Source organism: Enhydra lutris, unplaced genomic scaffold (assembly GCF_002288905.1).
Source record: "Enhydra lutris kenyoni isolate GAN:26980312 unplaced genomic scaffold, ASM228890v2 scaffoldscaffold31, whole genome shotgun sequence".
NCBI lineage: Eukaryota > Metazoa > Chordata > Mammalia > Carnivora > Mustelidae > Enhydra > Enhydra lutris.
Genome location: NW_019154115.1, coordinates 16,212,801 through 16,233,584, shown reverse-complemented (window position 1 = coordinate 16,233,584; position 20,784 = coordinate 16,212,801). Strand labels below are relative to the sequence as shown.

Below are 20,784 nucleotides of genomic sequence, written 5' to 3'. Positions count from 1 at the left end.
GCAATCTTCTTGCTAGAGGTAAGAACAGTTGCTAATGTAAGGTATGCAGTTATATTCAGGATTCTTGCGAAAACAAACTTTCAAGGTGTTCTTAACGATTCATCACTGACATCATTTCTAATTTAAGTGAACTTTAGAAACTTTAAGATCATAATTACATATACATATAAATACCTGTCACATTAAAACTAAACTAGAAAATTTCATGGCAAAAATTTGTGTCATTATTATTTTAATTATTCTGGTCAAAATTCCATTAAAGACCGCCCACAGAATTAGGTGAAAGAATGGAAGCAGCCACAGTTCAGAAGAAACAGAAATAAAAATCAAAATTCAATCAGGTGAATATGTGAGTCAGGAAAAAATGAGTCACTGTGACTATGTTACAAACAGCCCTATCCTTTTAATCAAATAAATAAACAGCAAAAATAAGAAAAACAAATTTAACAAATAGCATAATGAAAGTAAAAAAAGTGATACAAACCATTTTTCTGTTGAGTTTTGTCATTATATCTCGTGCAAGTGTAAAAAATGCCTAAAGGTAAACCAAAAATTTTATTAATGTATGTTTATATTTTATGAAATAGAAATGTAGAATGTTATCATTATTTCATTATAAAATATTATTTGACACTTTTTAATTGAGAAAAGAACATAACTGTAATCGTAGTATACACCTGAATATTGTATCTTATTTTTCAATGATATCACGAACACTGTTCAAACAGAAAGAGGAAAAATCTGAGTAATCTCAGTGACATTTTGTGCCTAGTGTGCCTTGACCCAAATGAAGTATTTTTTTAAACCTATCATTTCTACTTTGTTTCTACAGAGCCAAGACTTTTTTTTTTTTTTAAGATTTTATTTTTAAGTAATCTCTACACCCAATATGGGGCTTGAACTCACAACTCCAAGATCATGAGTCGCATGCTCCACTGACTGAGCCAGCCAGGTGCCTCTCTACAGAGCCAAGACTCTTAAAGAATCTTCGGTTGTCTCCATGCTAAACCCACAACTGTCGGTCTCTTTGTTCCCAACCACCCCTGATGCCCCCAAAGATGTTCAGGAGAAGGTTTACGTCCAATCAAGTCAAAGAGAAACAACATGATAACCACTCTCCTCATTTATTACCAATGTTGCACTGTCACACTGGTCACCTGTGAGTCTAAGTTTCAAAGGAAGCTCATCCCAGTTTCTAGGAAAAGCTAACGACACTAAATTAAAGCTCTGGGAAAGCTGCTAATTTCTGCCAAATGCCTGGTCAGAATAAGCAGCTCAGGCAACTCTCAGCTCTGTACTCGCATAGCTCACAGGTCTCTGTAAGCCACAGATGTCATCACAGTGCAGCCACAAACAGAGACCTAAACCTGCTCCATTAAGCCAGGGTACAGAGTTCACTTTGTGGGAGAAACCCTATCTGGGCCATCTCAGGGCACACATTTTCTCCTGTTTCTACTTAAGAGGTTCCCCTCTTTCTGATGGAAGGAAATCCTTTTGTGGCAAGCAGAAGGAAGCATTTTTCTGCTCCTCTATGCTTGTGTAAATAAATGAACAGAAGCTTTCTGTTTCCTAACACCCATTAGCCAACCTGAAACAATTAGTGGTAGTTATTAAAAACACGAAGAAAAAGTTCTGACCAGTGTCCCTTAGCTAATAAAGTCATTTATATCTCAATTTTAAGCAATAATGGTTATGGTGAATGGTGGTAGTCTAAGAAATGAAATGTCTATAAAACCATCAGTATTACTGTCCATTCAGTTGCACATATTAACACACACTTATCATTTTTACAACAAGTTTTAAGAATGTTATTAATGGCGCGCCTGGGTGGCTCAGTTGGTTAACCAACTGCCTTTGGCTCAGGTTACAATTCTGGAGTCCTGGGATCGAGTCCCGCATTGGACTCCCTGCTCAGTGGGGAGTCTGCTTCTTCTTCCAACCCTCTCCCCTCTCATGCTCTCTCTCTCTCACTCTCAATCTCAAATAAATTCTAAAAAATTATTAATTAATTTATTTGTCAGAAAGAGAGAGAGCACAAGCAGGGGGAGCAGCAGGCAGAGGGAAAAGCAGTCTCCCCGCTGAGCAAGGAGCCCGGTGCAGGACTCGATCCCAGGACCCCGGGTTCATGACTTGAGCTGACGGCAGATCCTTAACCAATGGAGCCACCCAGGCTTCCCTAAAAAATGTTTTTAAAAAAGAAAATATTATCAACAACTGCCCTTGGTAAAGAAAATTTATTCTTAGAAGACTCTAGATGATTTGTCTTTAACAATTAACTTACTGAAAATTTATTAAAACTACTCTCTGATAAACACATTTATTTCTACTAAATGCTGTTGTGTTACAATATATCATGCTCAATCTAAGGAAATCTGTTCAATAATCAGTTTAATTCTCTCTTGAGAGAATACAGACATGAAAGTAATTAAGATTCTCCTGCTACAGGCTACTACTATAGGATGACACGAACCATGATAAATGAGCAGAAAACACTGTGCTTGTTCGGCGAGTGCAGGATTTCTGGCTTCCTAAACAAAGGGCAAAGCTGAGCTTGAACGGAACTTCTACCTTCTGCTCAGTGAATCTTAATCAAGCAATCTCATATAGCCCATGTGGGGGCTGGTTGCTAGAAATTCAACAACCTGGGTCCCCATAAAAGTCAGAAGCACAAAAATTCACAAAATGGAGGTGGAGCTCACAGAAGGCATTCACTAAGAAAAGGACAACTTTGGAGAGTTGCTTGAACATAAGCATCTCAGCTCTAATGTTACCCCATAACAGGTCACCGAACATTTCTTTCTTACCTCTTCTACATTTGTACTGGATTTTGCACTTGTCTCCAAGAATTTAATCCCATAGTCAATAGCTAACTGAAAGGCAAACAGAAACATTTAAATTTTGTTCAAGTTGCTTCAACATATAAAGCATTTCCTTTTTCTAGGTTGTTCAAAGTCCCAAAGGTAGAGGATCTAGTTGAAAACTCTTGTGGTTCTCAAATTTCTTTGCTTTCTTCTATGTGTTTGAAATGTAGACATCTAACTTAATCATCATAAGTAAAATGGCAGTGCTTCCACTCAAGACATGACTTAAATTATTTTTTTGTTCTATTATGCTTTAGTTCTCTAGTATGCTTACAAGAAAAAGCGTGAGACAGATACTTGCTCCTACCATTAATTTGGGATTCGCTGACCCCTTTCACCTGCTCCCAAAGTACAACTCTCTAACAGTTACTATACTGACTTTTCATTATTTTTTAATAAATTGGTACATAAAGAATGAAAGCTTAAAATACTAAGTACTCACCGCTTTTGTTTTTATTTGGTTTCTATTTCCATCTATTCCCAAAAAGTTCCCAGTTTATTTAAAATAACAAGATTAAATGAATGTTCTTACAGAAAAAAAGTTTGCAGTCAGATTTAAAAACAAAATACATTTTGCATGCATTACCAAAAAAAGGCCAAAGCAAAATTCCAAGACTTAAAAACTGAAGCCTCTAAGTTAATTTAGAAAATGTTATAGAAATAAATATGTACATGTAATAAATTCTTGCTTTTTTTGCAGGGTACAAAATAGAAAACACCATAAATGACATCCACAGCTTGATGAATTAAAAGTAGTTTCACCATAATGACGTAAATCTAATATGGTGTAAAATAGTCTTAGGAAAAAAATAATGAATTGGAATGTGATTACTGGTTAAGCTTCACCTATCCGATCACTTTTAATTGAAGAGAATGATTTATTTGCCCTTTAAAACTGGGCATTTTCACACGGATATGGAAGAAATAGCCTGAACTCTCAGCTGCACGAATCTGAAAAAGGACCAATTTGTATCTCCCAGAAAACAGCAAATTCTTCAGGAATGAGTCATGACTACACAATATATGGAGCTGGATCTCGAATACTAATTCATACCATTCAAGTATGGATTACATCTCTTTGTTGTTTTTTTTAAAGGATTAAAATACAGATATTCTTCAAACTGAAATCAACAATTAAGTAATACTAAGAAAATAACTGCTTAGTGTGAATAGATTCTAATCTTTACGCATTCGGTTCAAATTTACCTTCTCTCCTCTTTCTTTTGACACTTGTCTTTTGTCATTCATATCACATTTGTTACCCAGGATCATTCTTTCAACATCTGAAGAGGCATGCTATGGGGAGAAAATAGTACGTTGTTAAAACAGCCAGAGCAAAACACAGCTATTCAACAGACAAACCCTACCTGTCAGAAACATATCCATAAATTTAATAATAAGAAAAATCATCTTTCGCTCCACACAAAGCCTGATGCAGGGAAAAATTTAAAAGCTGGGAGGAGGGAAAAGGTATAGCATAAGAGCCTATGTGAACTTTTTCCCCAAAGGCTTACAGTCATTCTTGTGCCTTTTTTGGTACATGAACAAACAGAAGTAGAACTTCTGGTTATCCAACAACAAAACTTCCAAATACTAGTTTGGGTCAAAGAAGGAAAAAAATAAGTACTGAGTGAGCCAATGAGGATGGTATTCTGGATTCTGAACTACTTAAAATATGAAATCTTGTAAGTTATTATTAATGTGTACAAAATGATTTTAAAGTCAGATTTCTTTCTGAAATGTCAAAGACATTCAAAAAAAAAGTCTTAATACCAGTCAATCTGGAATTAAACCAAATTTCAAATATCTAACGATAGAGAAAAGGTTAGAAGGGAAAAATGCTAAGTTGATGGAACAGGGAGATGTCTTTGCCAGTCAGACAGCAAGAAGCTGGGAGTCAGACTTTAAAGCTAGAGGAGCACAAGCAAGTCTCTTCTTTCTGGCCTCAGTTTTCAACATGGGTAAAATGGGGACTTGGATTAAATTATTTTCAAGATCCAGCCCAAGTTTAAAATTCGGTGAGACTGCTCTGCTGTGTGTAGCTCCCTGTTGGATACAGCGGTTCAACCTGTGGCACCAGAGATCACTCCGGCTGTGCTCCTCAGAGCAAGGGGGCCTCAGCTGCCCCTGGTGTACTTCTCAGCAGCTCAGCTGCCTCTTCCAGAGAAAGAAGGAGCCCTCCGCAAGCACCCGGAAGGACTCCTCTCTTGTATCATCATCTCCTTCCATACATACCTCTTCAATGTTTCTTATCCAATTTTTAATATTGTCAAAGGACTTTTCATTTGTGATGTCATAGACCAGCATAATTCCCTGTAAGAAAAACCTTTATTGAGTACATCATACATTTAAAGTTATAGAATACAATGTCAGTGTACTCCTACCTTCCAGAAATCTCTTATTTGTCCTTTGTCTTTTTAATTAAGAGATTTATAATAAAAATTTTAAAGTACAAAGAAGGAAAAATAAATCCCTCCACTGTCTCACTGTGTGAATAGTCTGTAAACATTTTTTTTACTGTTTACTTTTAATGAATTAGTGATTATGGTGAAGGTGATACACCCTTTCTACCTGAATGCACATTGTTAAGAATCAGTACCAAATGGAGCTAAAGGAGTGTTTCAGTTAAAACAGAGATAGTGATTAGAGAAAGAGGTAATCACTTCCGTTGTGTACTTTATTATTGCAAGTAGAAATGTCTTGCTTCTTACTCCTATACTAAGATCGTAACTATACTGCTTTAAAATTATTTCCTTTTGGGGCACTTGGGTGGCTTAGTGGGTTAAGCCTCTGCCTTCCGCTCAGGTCGTGATCTCAGGGTCCTGGGATCAGGCTCTCTGCTCAGCGGGAAGCCTCGCTTACCCCTCGCTGCCTGCCTCTCTGCCTATGTGATCTCTCTCTGTCAAATAAGTAAATAAAATCTTTAAAAAAAAAATTATTTCTTTTTTAGGGGTGCCTGGGTGGCTCAGTGGGTTAAGCCTCTGCCTTTGGCTCAGGGCGTGGTCTCAGGGTCCTGGGATCGAGGGATCCTCTCCCTGCTCATCGGGGAGCCTGCTTCCCCTCTCTCTCTGCCTGCCTCTCTGCCTACTTGTGTGATCTCTCTCTCTGTCAAATAAATAAATGAAATCTTTTAAAAAATAAAGTAAAAAAAATAAAGTTATTTCTTTTTATACTTAAAAAATAAAACCATTTCTTCAAATATGGGTTGATCAAAAATCACTATCTGTCTACATAAATTGCAGACACTTAAAACATAATACATTTGTTATACAAGTATAATGAAAGGCATTGCCATCGTATTTTTAAAGATCCTCATGTCTGATATTTTTTTTTTTAAAGATTTTATTTATTTATTTGACAGAGAGAGAGAGAGAGATCACAAGTAGGCACAGCAGCAGGCAGCGGGGCGGCGGGGGCGGGGGGAAGCAGGCTCCCTGGTGAGCAGAGAGCCTGGTGTGGGGCTCGATCCCAGGACCCTAAGACCACGACCTGAGCCGAAGGCAGAGGCTTAACCCACTGAGCCACCCAGGCGCCCCATGTCTGGTATTTCTAAACGGTTTATCTCCTAAATGTATCAACTGACACTTACATTGTAACTATTCCAAAATCTGTACCACCAGACCACCCTCCTGTATTAAGTGCTAGATCTACCCATCTGTCTGTCCATTCAACAAATATTTAGTGAGCCCCCACTATGTGCCTGATCGTATACTTTGTGTTACCAGTAGTGGACAGGATAGACAAGGCCCCTTCCTCTCATGGCCAGCTAGCAAAGAAAACTATAAACCAATAATTACACAATTAGTTACAACTTTGACAGTTGCTATGATGAAGTATGGGGAGTTTTGAGTACAAATGTGGCTAATCTGGCTAAGGGGATGAGATGGTCAGGGAAGGCTTCCCTGAGAAAATGACATTAAAGCCAAGACCTGAGGTCTGAGTAGACTTGAACTGGGCCATAGGGCTGAGGCTGCGGTGAGAAAGCCCACAGTACCTGGCACATAGCAGAAATGTTGTCAAGTACCCTGCTGACGAGAATGGCCCAGAACCCACTGGACTGAGTGAGAGAGGCAGCTTGGTAAGAGTGCATAGATCCAATGGCAGAACGGCACAAGGCGAAGCCGAAGAGAACAGTGTCAGATGTGTTTTGGAGACCAATGACCAGATAGCAGCTCCCAAATGTCCCATGTGGTCACCAAAAACTCAACTAAGTAAAACACAAGGTTGTCTTTGTCCCCTCCAAATCCTGTCTTCCTCCTTATACCCTTGTTTTGATAAAGGGTAATACAACCCTGCCAGCCAGCCCAAGCAGACTCCTGAGACTTACCTCCTCACAACCAGGGTCACTAAAACCTGTTATAGGCCCGAAAACCACACAATCTCCCGATTCTGACCCCTCAACTCCTAAGCCCGGTCTTATTCCTATTCTCGTCTATTAGCCTGAATTATCGTCATTGCCTTTAACTGGTCTCCCAGCTTTCACTAAGATATACAATTGCTCAGAATGTGTGGAGGAGTTCCAAAACATCTACAAACTAATAACCTGATGAATATTACGAAGACCAATGTCAAAGCATGCAGTTACTGAACAGAGAACATAGAAAAACCCTTTAAATGTCGTTTTCACATCCCAAAACCTATCTCCCCCATTATGCTAGACTGTAGCTTAGATCCTAAAATCCTGAGAAATGAATATGCATGTTTTACTCTCACCTGAAGAGTTATAAAAACCCTCAAACACACTCACCATGGCTCCTCTATAGTATGCCGTTGTGATGGTTCGAAATCTTTCCTGACCTGCTGTGTCCCTAAAATTTGAAACAAAGGAGAAAGTGGTTTTAGAATTATCACCAGCATTGCTGAGGAGAGACCTTAAGCTGTAGAGAGAATTCTGGGCAGCTCACAAAGGCAGTGGTTTCAAGGGCAAGGCGAACGAGCCGCATAGGGAGCATGCTGTGTGTCTGTGAGCTGGAGGCGGAGGTGGCCACAGGGGCCTGTCAGGAGCTCACAATGACTTTGGTGGGAAACTTGGACCTTGATGATAAAAGCAGCAACAAGAAAATACATGGCCCTGCTAGGAACTGGCATGTTCTATTAGTCAAACACACGTGGGAGAGAACAGAGAATAGTTCTAAATTCTTGGACCCCTACAAGTAGTTATAATCCTTTTTGTAAATGCCCAATGATTAAGGCATTTTGCTCTCTGATTTCTGTACAGAGTCTGATTTCTGTACAAAGCAAGCAATTGGGTTGCACTTACTACTGTGTGAATTCTGCTCAGCAGAGCACACTAAAATGGATCTCCTCAAGAACTTTGTCAGCTGTAGAGCCTGGGATTAAATGGGAGCCTGGAGTTTCACATAGAATGGCTGACAATGTTTCTGAAGACTTTAAGATATGAACAACACCTCAAGATTATATACACGTTCATGTATTCTTGCTTTCTGGCTGGTGGCATTCTCTTAAAATCCATTCTGAAAAATTCAAAATTTTTCATACTTTGCTTGAAGTGATCCCTATAAAGGGAGTCAAATTTCCTTGCTATTTGGGAAAATCATTATTTCTAAATTTGCCATGCACCACCAGAACTAATTCTCTCCCTATGCTACTAAGGCAAATGAAATTGTACAACTTAATTGCAGGGGAAAGAGAGGCATTTGTGGAAATACACGTTGGCATACCAACCCAAATAAGAGATGGAGGCCCAAGGGAAATACAGCAAATTAAAAACATTAATAAATACCTTACTGTTTATTTATACCTTAGAAAATACATTTGTCTGTGCTCACGTGATACCCACCATAGCCCAATGTAGCAATAAGACAGTCATCCTCATTCTGTAGAAGAGGCAACAGGCTCAGCTGGGCTATGGTCTACCACTGAACCATTAAATGGCTCAGCCCCTTGAATGACCCTCAAGCATCCTCGGTCTCAGCGGTTTAGGGCAAGGCCAGGCTTCCCACCACAGTCATCTTCTCCTGCCATTCTCTCACTGATCAGGATTAGATACCCAGAGCACTTGCTTGGTATATGGAAACACACCATGCGGAAAACAGAAGCCAAGCATCTTGGAGCCAGCTAACCATATTTTGGTCTCACACGCTACTGGATTTAGAATCAGCTCTGCAGTGAGGACAGAGGAGAAACCCCTGCCATACTAAATACAGGTCATAAAGACTGAATGGAGTCTTATTTTGCTGCTAAGAGTGCTATGATATTATATTAAGTTCTAATTAGCTGACTGCCCACAGGCTCCTAGTAACAACTCTTATTCAATTCTTACTCATGGTCAGGACTGTTCAGCATAGAGTCAAAAATTCTCTTTGCTTCTCCCTTAGACTTTTTCTTTAGATCTTTAAAATATTTGGTCTCTTACTAAATATCAATAGATGAAAAGGGCAACCTGTGGTAACCTTCACCATGTTTCCCAATGAATATACCAGGAACTGTTATCCTACACTGATATGTAAAGCTGACATGATGCTCCAGATCTGTGGAGTTGTCTCAGCTTTATCAGTAACCCAGACAGAATTCCTCAGATGGACTTAAGCACTCTTAAGCCCTAGGTTCTTCTCTTTAAAGAAGGACCAGTGGATTTCAACATGATGCTCTAGTTCTACCCTGGTTCTGAGATTCAAAGAAGAACGGCCTAAGGAAAAAGCTGATATATATTATTTTACTATTTTGCCCTGCCTGCTTCTTAATCTAGGCTGCTCTGAATTTCTAAGCTTTGACTACTGCTGTCATCATCACACATTAGATGGGTTCAGTGGTCCTCATTTTTTTTTTTTTTTAATTTAAAGAGAAGCAACATGAAAGCAAATAATAAAATGTTAGATCTGCAGGGGCTCTCAGATGTCTTCAGGCTCGCCAACCAATTTACCGATGAGGAAAAACAGGACCTAAGAAGGGAAGCAATTGGCCCAAGCCCTCACCTGAGAGGCAGAACCTAGAATCTAGATCTGTACTTAAGAAGAACCTGCTCAGGGTTCCTACCATGTGACAACTTTTGCCTTATCTGATTTCAAAGCTGCAACAACTACAGTGAAAAAGTGTGTACACTCTTTAGGTTTTCTTTCCTTCCTACAAAATTAGTGTCTGGGAAGAATGAGTTCTCAGATCTCTTCCAGGTTTAAGATCATTCCTTACCTTCCCATTCTTGGTGGAGATACCTTTCAATACTCACCCACTCCCCCTTGGTTCTAGTAAAGAAAAGATGTTTTAGCTCTCACAGGTTACCACTAACTTACCACAATTCACATTTTAATCCCCACTTTCCATTCCAATTAAAGTAGAAACTCTGTGTATAATTTTTTTTTTTTTACTTACCATATCTGAAGCTTAATTTTCTTTCCATCTAGTTCTATCGTTCTGATTTTAAAATCAATTCCTGCCAGAAAAAGAAAAAGAAATGCTAAATTTCTCCAACTATAATCCAAGTCTTATTAGGAAAAGGACAAAGATTTCTATTGAAAAAAAAAAAAAAAAAAAAAAAGCTCTCCAACGCACTGGAAAATGTGAACACAGAGAGGGTGTGAATGGTATGTTTCCTCTGAATACAGGCTGAAGAAAGGAATGCTAATTACTCTGCGAAGAATTCCCACACATGTTAAATGCAATGTATTATATGCCTCATTATTTTGATACAAATGGATCACATCCCTCGAAGTTACATAATTTAGATAGACTGAGAACATGCCATATTCTCGGCTTCCTGAAATACATACGAACAATGATTCCTACCCTTCCTGCCCCAGTCTTCCCTAAAAAATGCCATGAGACCTCTTTAGAATGTCTTCCTCCATCTCCTGCCATGTGTTCTTTAGGACCTACAACTGGCTAAGGAGAAAAACAAAACCCTAAGGCCCCAAACCTGCCTATTTAGCTGAGGGACGGGAAAACCTACATATTTATTTTATACAGCTATCAGGTATCCTATGTACAATTTAATAAACATTTCCTGCTGCTTACAGGCTGGAGCCGAAATAGCTAGAATGGTTTTTAGCCCTAGCTGAACTGTAGGATTACTTGGAGAACTTTACAAACTATTTATGACTAGGTCTGTTCCTTTCCCCAAATTCTGAGATTCTGACTTCGTCAGTCAAGGGTAGGATCTGGGGCACCAGGGTGGCTCAGCATGTTAAACATCTGCCTTCGGCTCAGGTCATGATCTCAGGGTCCTGGGATTGAGACCCACATCGGGCTTCCTGCTCAACAGAGAGCCTGCTCTTCCCCCCTCTATCCCCTGCTTATGTGCTCACTCTCTCTATCTCAAATAAAGAACGAAAATCTTTAAAAAAAAAAAAAAAAAAAAGGTGGGGTAGGATCTGTGCATTGGTAATTTTAAAAGCTCTCCAGGTGATTCTAACCTGTAAGTAGCACTCAGGTAGGCCAGACAGGTACCATGTAAAAGACGTTTGGGGGCCCTGGCAGTTAAAAGTCCAACCCTCTCTCACCCATCCACGCCCCCAACCCTGCACTATGGTAGTTCGAAACTTATTAGAAATTTCAATTACAAAGAACCACAAAGTCCTTGACAAATATCAGAATGCTCCACACTTATGAGGAATAAGCTGCTACTCTTTGAAGGGACAAGTTAATGAAGACAACCTAGATGCAGTTTGCTAAATCTTTATCATCTGGCCACTCAGCTTTTAGATTTTTCTATTCTTTTGCATTCTGTTCAGAACCCCCTAAAAGCGGTTTCCACGACATTTCAAGAAAACATGTCAATTACATATCTGCTAAATTGACTTAAACATTAAATGCAGTTATGCTGGGAGGAGAAAAGCCTTCAACAGCTATGTTACTACAATGTTTCTACATATAAATATTGAGAGTACCCAAAAAGACTGCCACTTGGAGGCTCCCTAAAATCTCAGTCACTCTCCATTCCTTTAAAACATTTAGGAAACTTTCTCTCGACCCAGCCTTTTGTTTTTTGTACTTGTTAGAAGGATCACCTTTCTGTAATCTGAGGAGGTTCTACCATTATCTGTGATACTTCACCATCTTTTCACTATTCAGAGGTGTTCAGTGTTTAGAAGAGTTGGGACCAGTGGTATTTAGCTTCTGTTTACACTGCTGTCAGGAGCCAGCTGATAGACAAATGCACAGAGCAGAGCCAAATTAGCACAGAGTTTCACTAATAATGGAAAATGTCGTTTATATTATTATTGAAAAGCAGTAGATCTGAATGTCCAAAGACCTAGACTATAGGTTGGGTTCTGTCACTGACACATTTTGGGAGGTTCTTAACTGCTCTGAACCTCTGTATCTTCATCCAGAAAAAAAGGGTGAGGGGACTTAATTAAATAACGTGTTTGAATGTGCTCTGGGAACTCTGAAATTCCGTATCAATGTAAGATATTACATATTCAGATGCTATTATCCTATAGCTCTTGTCACCTGACGCATGAATTATGGTAACAGCTTCCCAGGACTCGGTGCCAGCTTCTCTCCCTGGTCTAACTCCCCTCCATGCCACTGCGAGGGTAACTGTCAACCATCTCTGAGGTAATGGCACCTCACTATTAAGGTGTGGGGTCAATTTCCTCTGCCTGGCAATACAGCCTTTCAGAGGCACTGCTCTCCTGACCCTGCCACCCTCAGAGCCTCTCTCCAACTGCCCTCCACCTCCTCCCCTCTGCACATGCCTGGCTACCTCATGCAGCAGCCTTGCCTGAGGATGCCACTCCACCCATGGGTCCTCCCCCACTTCCTCCCTCAGCTCTTTCCTTGGCCACGTCCAACCCTGACATGACAAGTCCTGGCTTAATCCTGTGTTATTTGGTTTTGTTAACATATTACTCTGAATTACTCTCAAATCAAGCAAAGGGTCCATCCTCTCTTTGATAGTTTGACTGCATTCAGAAACACATATACAGTAGATAATAAAAGGTTAAATACTCTCATCTAATTAATAAGTAAGTAAAGGTCACATTCTACTAAGTATGGGGAGAACTAAGAACAACTTGAAAGTTCAAAGTTTTCTTAGCATACTGTAGTAACAATAGTAAGGATGTTAAAAAATCTATTACAATATGAAAATCAAGATCTTATAATTAGTTTGACAATAACAGCAGTAGACTCCAGTTGGATTAATATTCACTTTAAAATGTAAAGATAACTTCCTGAGACTACTCCAGAATTAGAATAACCAGTCATAATACAGTAATGTAATTATATCAGTTAGGATGCTCTCTGCTGCAAATAATAGAAACCTCAAATCAAACTAGCTTAAGGTAATTTGTTGACTCATATAATAAGCCCAGTGATGAGCTGAGGTTCAGGGATGGCTCAAACCAGTAGTTCCGGCTCATTTCTCTGTACCTCCTTTGGCTCTGCCCTCTTGGGAGTGTCAGTTTCACCCCCTGATTGGTAACGGTTCCTGACCACAACAGCAATGCCGAGAAGAAAAGAGATCATCTTCCTGTGCCTCTCACTTCAAAGTGAGGAAATGTTTCCCAAAAAGCCTCCAGCGACCTTTCCTTCATGTTTCACTTCTAGAATTATAGCAATGAGAATGTCAGGTTCTAGGGGCTAATGCTGAGTTCCAGAACCAACCACGGGCCACGGGCAGTCAGCAAGATTGGATTAAGCTAAACTCCTCCCTAAATTTAGATTGATCAAGACCCATCCCTGCAGCTGGGTCACTTCCCTGACCCCAGGATGGCTAAAAATAGGAGAGAATGGAAAAGCTGTTGAATTGATCACAGTATCTGTTAGAATGATACTCCAATCTATCAATTAGTAAAATTTTGTGTTCATAGCTATAGGAAATGGACAAATCATAACAGCTATCACTACCACCCTGATGTGTAGGTTACCAGGTTTGATAATAACTCTAGTACTTCATCTAGCGTTCAGCCACTAACAGACAATATGAAGGAAAAAAAGGACAATGAGCAACCCAGGTAGTTGCCACGACATCTCTGCACTAATCCATGATCTTCACAGCCTGTGAGTCCCTGAGACTATAGTTCCAAAGCACTGGCCTGTGTCCTAGCCTCAGGTGATTAGAGACTGCAAAGAAGGAGGGGGCTGTCAAATCAACAGCAGCAAGAACCACAGCTCATTCTGGCGGGAAGGGAGCAACTTTTTCTTTTTTAATTTAAAAAGACCATACGATCTCAAAAATACAGCTTCTGAAGGGCATTATGCTGAGAGTAAAAAAAAAAAAAGCCCTTCATGTTTCAACAGTCTTTTAGAAAGCATCATTTCTTGGCTGCACATAATACGATAATTCATGTTCAAAATGACGACCCTGAGTCATCCCAACTCATGAGCAATGCATTGGCCTGCCCAGCTGGCAACACAGCCCAACATCTACTCTCAGGAGACAAGACTCCAACACTGCTTTCATGTTTACTAGAATAAGCCCGACCATTAACTTCTTGATGGCTTTAAAGCAGTGCCAGTTTTGTCATTAATATTTATCTAGTCAATAGAATAGGAAATCTACATGGTAAGAAAACATTCCCAAGGGACTCAAAGTCATTTTCATTTTGAATTTAAATACATGCACACAGACACACAAGAGTTTTGTTTTTTGTTTTTTGTTTTCCTGAACTGATTCTCATGCTAAGCAGTTGCTCATCACTGATACATACTATACTCTGTAAGGAGGCAGAGAAGCCAGAAAGGAATCACAGAATTCTAGGCTTGGAAAGAAACTTAGAGGCTCTTTAGTTTAGTCCTTCCTGTGTGCCCAAGCAAACTGAGGCCCAGGGAGGCACAGCAACTTACCCAGATTCACAAAGACTAACTCAAAAGAGTCTAAAATCAAACTTGTCATTTAAAGATCCTTCCAAAGGCCTTCCAAAGAGATGTGTGCAAGAATGTCCATATCTCCCTGGGGAGGCCTGCTCTTTAAGGGTCAATAGCAAAAGGTTAGCAACAATGGAAATGGCCCCCAGTGGGAGAACACCTTGGTATACAGGGGATATCCAGGAACAGTGAACAAGAGTCATATGTATCAACATGATTGAATCTAAAAACAATATGAAGTGAAAAAAGCCAACTGCAAAATTTCCCAGAGTCAAACCATTCCTATATAATTTTAAAAATACCCAAAACTATAGAACGTATCATTTATATATACATCCATGTGTAATTAAAGTATAAAAACATATGAGAATGACCCAACAAAATCCATAGAGCTGTTACCTTTGAAGAGAAATGGTAGAAGAGGTGATTAAAGAGAGGTTCAGAGGGACTTCAATTTAATCATTTATTATTTCTAAAACTGCATGGTGGTATCTGAATGTGGGAGTGTTTTATAGTAGGTATACTCTGCATGCCTGAAATTCTTACTAATTTTTAAGAAGCAATAAGTAGTTATTTGAAAAAAAGTGATATCTGAAGATATTCATTAATGATAGCAGAAAAATCTAACCAAATTTAGACATGAAAGGCAACTTTAAAAACATAGTGGGAGCTAGCAGTGGTGGAGGCAGTGGGTGGCAGGCACTACTCCATACCGTGCTGCTCAGTATACAGAGGGCCTGTGAGCCTTGGTGACCAGGTGTGGGCCATAGCAAGACTGGATCAAGTTCAGAAAGTGAGGGGGCAGATTAGGGGCTTGGGGTAGCAAGGAGTGTTGGCCACTCCGATTTTATGCAGGGAGTTCAGGGGCATTTCCTTCCCAGCCTGGAGGAAAAAGAAGGTTCTGTTTGGGCTAAGAATAATGAAAGAATACACATTTGGTCACTGCTGGGAGTGGCCCTCTAGGAGAGGAACAAAGGAGATCTGATTTTCCATTCCAGTGAGAGAAGGAAGAGGATATCCTCCCTCCACCCTCAGAACGTGGGTAGGGAGCTGTGCCCTGTACCTCTGAGGAGTAGGTAAAGTTGTACTTGAGGCCTCTGCATTGTCCAGGGTGACCCACATTAACAAGAGCCGGTAGAGACCTGGCAGCGAGGCTCTAGGGAGATGAGGTGTGAGCACTCGCCTAAAGCATTGCTTATCAGATACTTCTCAGAAACCAGTAGTGTGGTTGGAAGCAGCCAAGAAGGGAGGGTCTGGCCTGCAGAACAGAGGGAAGGAACCTTTGAACTTGACCCACGTCCATAGTCAACAGACCTAGTAGGGCAAAGGAGGTTGGAATGAGCAGTACTGGGCCCCCTTTCATTCCACAAATTAGATATAATTTAACACAGAGAGGGAACAGAATGACAAAATTATTTTACACTGATGTCAGTTAGTCAGCCAACAGATGTTTATTTACTAACAACCTTTTCTGTTTTCAGAGCCTAGGGAGGTTGCTCTGGGTTTGTGCGGGAGTGTGGAAAGAGTATGAAGAAGGACAACGGCTCCAGGCCCCAACAACTCTGGAGCCAGCTAGTCGTCCTGACCGTCAGGCTCGCAGTGATCTGGATGCATTTTTGCCCTGTGGGTCCTGTAGCTTAGAACACACAGAGCTCTCTCTTCTACCTTAGAACGGTCTTGGGTGACTTGGTGAAGTAGGCTGACCCAGGACAATCGGAGAGGGGAGGGCAGGGAGAGAAACAGCAGAGACCTTTTACTGACATGTTTCACACCTGGTTCCCACTCAAGTGCTTTTATAAAAAGTCCACTTGGGCTGCAGCCAAGATATCCATGGGGGAAAAAAGTCAAATTTCTGGGACACTTAGCATTTCAATGAATGATAGCAATACAAAATTCTAATGCTGGGATTACTCATGGTGCCATACATCAACAGCAAAAAAAAAACACAGGGTATCTATCCCCTCTGATCCACTTTAAGAAGCAGAAGTCCAACACTGCACTTTCACAATTAAAAGGGGAAAAATGTACTTTGCTTCAAAAGTACATTTAGAAACATCTGTGATCCCAAGCTATGAGAATATGGGTTATGTGGTTGGTCTATTTACATGCCAGAGGTATTCCAGAAATAGAAAAAACTGTCCTAAATATTGAAATCTACTTTAGAGAAATGCTACCTTCACTTCCTTACTTGAGATTTTTATTATTAATGATGAAGATGCAGTATAGGTGGATACTGCTATTTTGCAACTTTGACAACTTCATTTTGCTTAGGCTTTTTTTTTTTTTGTGGACTTTTAAACACCAAGATTTACTTTTAAATGTGGACTTTTAAACATGGGTTTTAGAGTACCTGACTTTAGGACAATTAGCTAAAATCTCTAATTAGAAAAACAGAGTACCGAAATGGGAAAAAATAAGAGTCACAGATTGAAGCCTCAAAATATTTTTTTTTCCCCAAAATAAAGGACTTGGAGAAAATGTGTTGAAATAGAAATAAAGTTAAGAATGTAACTTAGATTGGGGCCCCAGGGTAGCTCAGTCGGTTAAGTGTCTGACTCTTGATTTCAGCTCAGGTCATGATCTCTGGGTCCTGAGATCGCCTGCTTCAGGCTTTGTGCTGGGGGTGGAGCCTGCTTAAGATTCTCTCTTCCATCTTCCACTGCAGGCCCTACCCCCCCACCCCGCCTCCAAAAAAAAAAAAGAAAGAAAGAAAAGAAAAGAAAGAGAGGAGTTCAAGGCATTGTTCTTTTGTAAATACACATTCTGTAAGTTCATAAAAGCATGTTCACCAAGTACCAATTTTGCTGCCTATATTCAGAATCATTTAATTTTTTGTTTTGTTTATATTCAAATTTATAATGTGATTTCCTTTTTGAAAATCAGAAAGTTTAAAGTTTAGCAGAAAACATTAAAAGTAAGCTCTGAAGGCATTTAACAACAGTTTTAAATGAACATAGTGGTCTGTGAATATAATCTGCCCTTTTAAAAAGACACCTACTATACCAAAAAGAAGAAAGAAGTTTTCAGATTTCTTTGGTTCCTCTATTCTGTGAATAGGAAGCAGTAACTTAAACCTCATTTATGGTGTATATCAATAGTGACACATAGTACTCCTTCCTACGGAAAAAGCTACACATCTCTACATTGTTTTAAAAGTTTCTACATTTCAGGACACCTGGGTGGCTCAGCTGGTTAAGCATCAGTTAATGCCTTTGGCTCAGGTCATGATCCCAGAGCCCTGGGACCCAGCCTTCATCAGCCTCCTCGCTCAGTGGAGAGCCTAGCCTGCTGCTCCCTCTGCTTATGCTTTCTCTCTGACAAATAAATAAAATCTAAAATAAAAAAAAGTTTCTACTTGTTGCCGAATTAAAGTCACCTCTTGGCATTCTTGGCGTTAAGACAGTTGTACCTATACAATCTAATCATACCAACAAAAGATAAATTCATAAACTAATTTTAGAAATTAGGAAGGATTTTCTTCTTTGAGCCATAAATGTACGTGTGGCAGATACAAAAACAGTGCAGATAAGAACAGTTTTAAGTAAGGTCTCAAAGGGCTTTATAGATTAAATTATAAAGATCTAATTAACCCTTAAAATGTCTTTGGGAAATAAAAGGGTAAAAAACCAACTCATTATGTACCAAATGATAACTGCTAAAATAAGCTATGTGTTGAATGACAAAAAGTTTTCAATGCTAAAACTACAAAAATATCAAGAGGAAAAACAATAACAACAACCCGGAAATAGCAAATGAGGTGCAAAAAGACAGCTACAACTCAGGTGAAGTATGCAGGAACACCTAGGAAGGACGAGAATTTTAAATCTGATTAAGGGGCCAGCAGAGATTATCCAGCATTCAGTTCACCACTTGAGAACGGCCAAATGAATGCATGACAAGTCCCTTTTGCAAATCTTGCATTTTCAAAAGGAAATGTGTTTTAAGTGTTACTCAATCTGGAAGTAGCAATGTGCTTGAAGTTGTTAAAATGTGGATTTTAGAGGTTTTCAATGAACAGATGTTTTACATTCAAAAAAATCTCTTTTCATAAAGAGCTTAATACATGAATTAAGCTTTCTTGAAAAATAAAAGTTCAGAATGCCTCGGAGATTTCCATTCCTTTCCCCATTATTAATTCATGACCATCTCAAGAACCAAACTGCTCTCAAATGAAAGCAGACACATCTCCTCAGCTCCAGCCACTGTTTCTGAGAAAGTGTACCTCTGTAGCAGGCAACCCCCACCAGTCTGAGTCACTATCACTTTCCTAAACCTGGAATTTCCTTGTTTGTCTCTGACAACTCAGGGTCAGGTCTGTTTCATTTAAGGGTGAGGGAATACTGTGGTTATTCAGAAAATGAAAACAGAAAAGCAAATCCCTGATTTGACACACTGTTGCTGTGGGAAAACTCTACCGCCAAATCACTGGAATTATCACTGGAAAAAATTACAACTACATTCCAATGATGTTGCACCAAAAATGCAGTAAAACTGATCCTTTGGATCTTTCCAAGTATTGACTGTATAATATTTTCCATTCATTTGGAGGCAAACAAAAGCTAAAAAGAAAATAATACATAAAAATAATATAACTAAGTAACAACATTATGTGGTGCAACTAACTAAAAATAAATGATGTATTTTTTTTCCCTTTGAATGAGTTCTTAAGAAAAACAAAAAAGATTTTATCAATGTAATATATCGGTTAACAACTAGGGCTGAAATAAACTTTAGCTATAATTTTATTATTTTTCAGGAAAATTTCCAAATCACTTATTTACAAAAGATTTCAGCTTATATTGGTCCAAAACGCAAAATTAGTAATTTTCCTCACCAAGTTAATACAAACCAACTTTTCTTTTTTAATGGGGGAGCAAATGGGTAAGCGTCTATACCAAATTACGGCAGGCTGAAGAATCATCAAAAGTCATAATCTCTTTCCTGCAATACCTACCTCACCCCTTCCCACCTTCTTCTCCCACTGATTGTTCTCAAGATAAAAGGAAAGTGATCAGAGATTATAAAGTAAAAAAACATAACTGCAAACTCGTAGTGCTGAGCCTAGTTAGCAAAAAAGCCTTTTCTTGATCAAAACCAGCATCAATGCCACAGAAGTATAGTAAAATTAAGCAGCATTTACAGCTCACTGTGGCCAGGGTGACAGATGGGTAATTATAATAAGCTACTGCTAATGAGTAAGGTTAAAACAGATGGGAATATATGCAAGTAAAAGGACAACACAAAGATCAATAAAAATGGAACGAACAGAATATAGTTTTTCCCAGTCAAAAATGAAAAACTTCTACAAATGATGATATCACCCGGATTTGTAAACACACTCCCTCGCAATACCAAAGTTTAAAGTTCACAGCACTGTAACCTTACATGCAAAGGAAGTAAAGACTTCCATGGGCCCACTATGCTATCTTTTATATATATATAAATGGCTATCCACCTCTGCATACTTAAGACATTTTACTTACTTTAGAGAGTGATAAACATTCTGCCACCTATTACTTCATTGGGTTGGCTTTTAACAGAATAAAATGATACCAACACCCAGTACCAACTGGGTTGGTAAATCCAGATCTTCTCTTACTCACGTTTCAGATCTACAGGATGCGGTCTGGACTAATGAAGGACAGAATACATCATATTTTCTTTTGTTTCCCTCTTCCCCCAGCTATTGCCACTTTAACTTTCAAATACAAAAGAATGAGGGGGCGCCTGGGTGGCTCAGTCAGTCATCCGTCTGACTCTTGGTTTCAGCTCAGGTCATGATCTCACAGCTGTGGAATCAAAACGTGCAAGAGGCTCTGGGCTCGGCACAACGTCTGCTTCAGATTCTTTCTCCCTCCTCCTCTACCTCCTGCTCATACTCTTTCTCTCTTTCTCAAATAAATAAATAAATAATCGTTTTTTGAAAAGACAAAGAATGATAACTCTATCAAAGCATAAAATGAGTTGGCTATCAAAATATGCTACCCTCAGACTTCCCATTTGATCATTATGCTCCCTATTTCCAAATCCCAGTATTTGGGGTTAGGAGGAAAGAAAACCTAAACAATATGGACAAGAGATCATTTCTAAAAAGCTGTCCTGATACCTGAATGGCTCAGAGAATCATCCAGTACCACATAAAATAATTTTCCTA

The 20,784-nt window shown here is 39.3% G+C and overlaps 1 protein-coding gene across 1 annotated transcript in view; it reads right to left on the bottom strand.

Moving 5' to 3' along the window:
- LOC111153219 (RAB8B, member RAS oncogene family) overlaps positions 1–20,784 on the bottom strand; it is a 56,147-nt gene that overhangs the window by 2,987 nt on the left and 32,376 nt on the right. Inside the window, exons 2-7 of the mRNA XM_022512105.1 lie at positions 10,191–10,251; positions 7,609–7,669; positions 5,097–5,174; positions 4,068–4,157; positions 2,805–2,870; positions 485–535 (exon numbers count right to left, since the gene is read on the bottom strand). Coding sequence (XP_022367813.1) covers positions 485–535; positions 2,805–2,870; positions 4,068–4,157; positions 5,097–5,174; positions 7,609–7,669; positions 10,191–10,251 — 407 coding nt within the window. The remainder of the gene's footprint in view (positions 1–484; positions 536–2,804; positions 2,871–4,067; positions 4,158–5,096; positions 5,175–7,608; positions 7,670–10,190; positions 10,252–20,784) is intronic.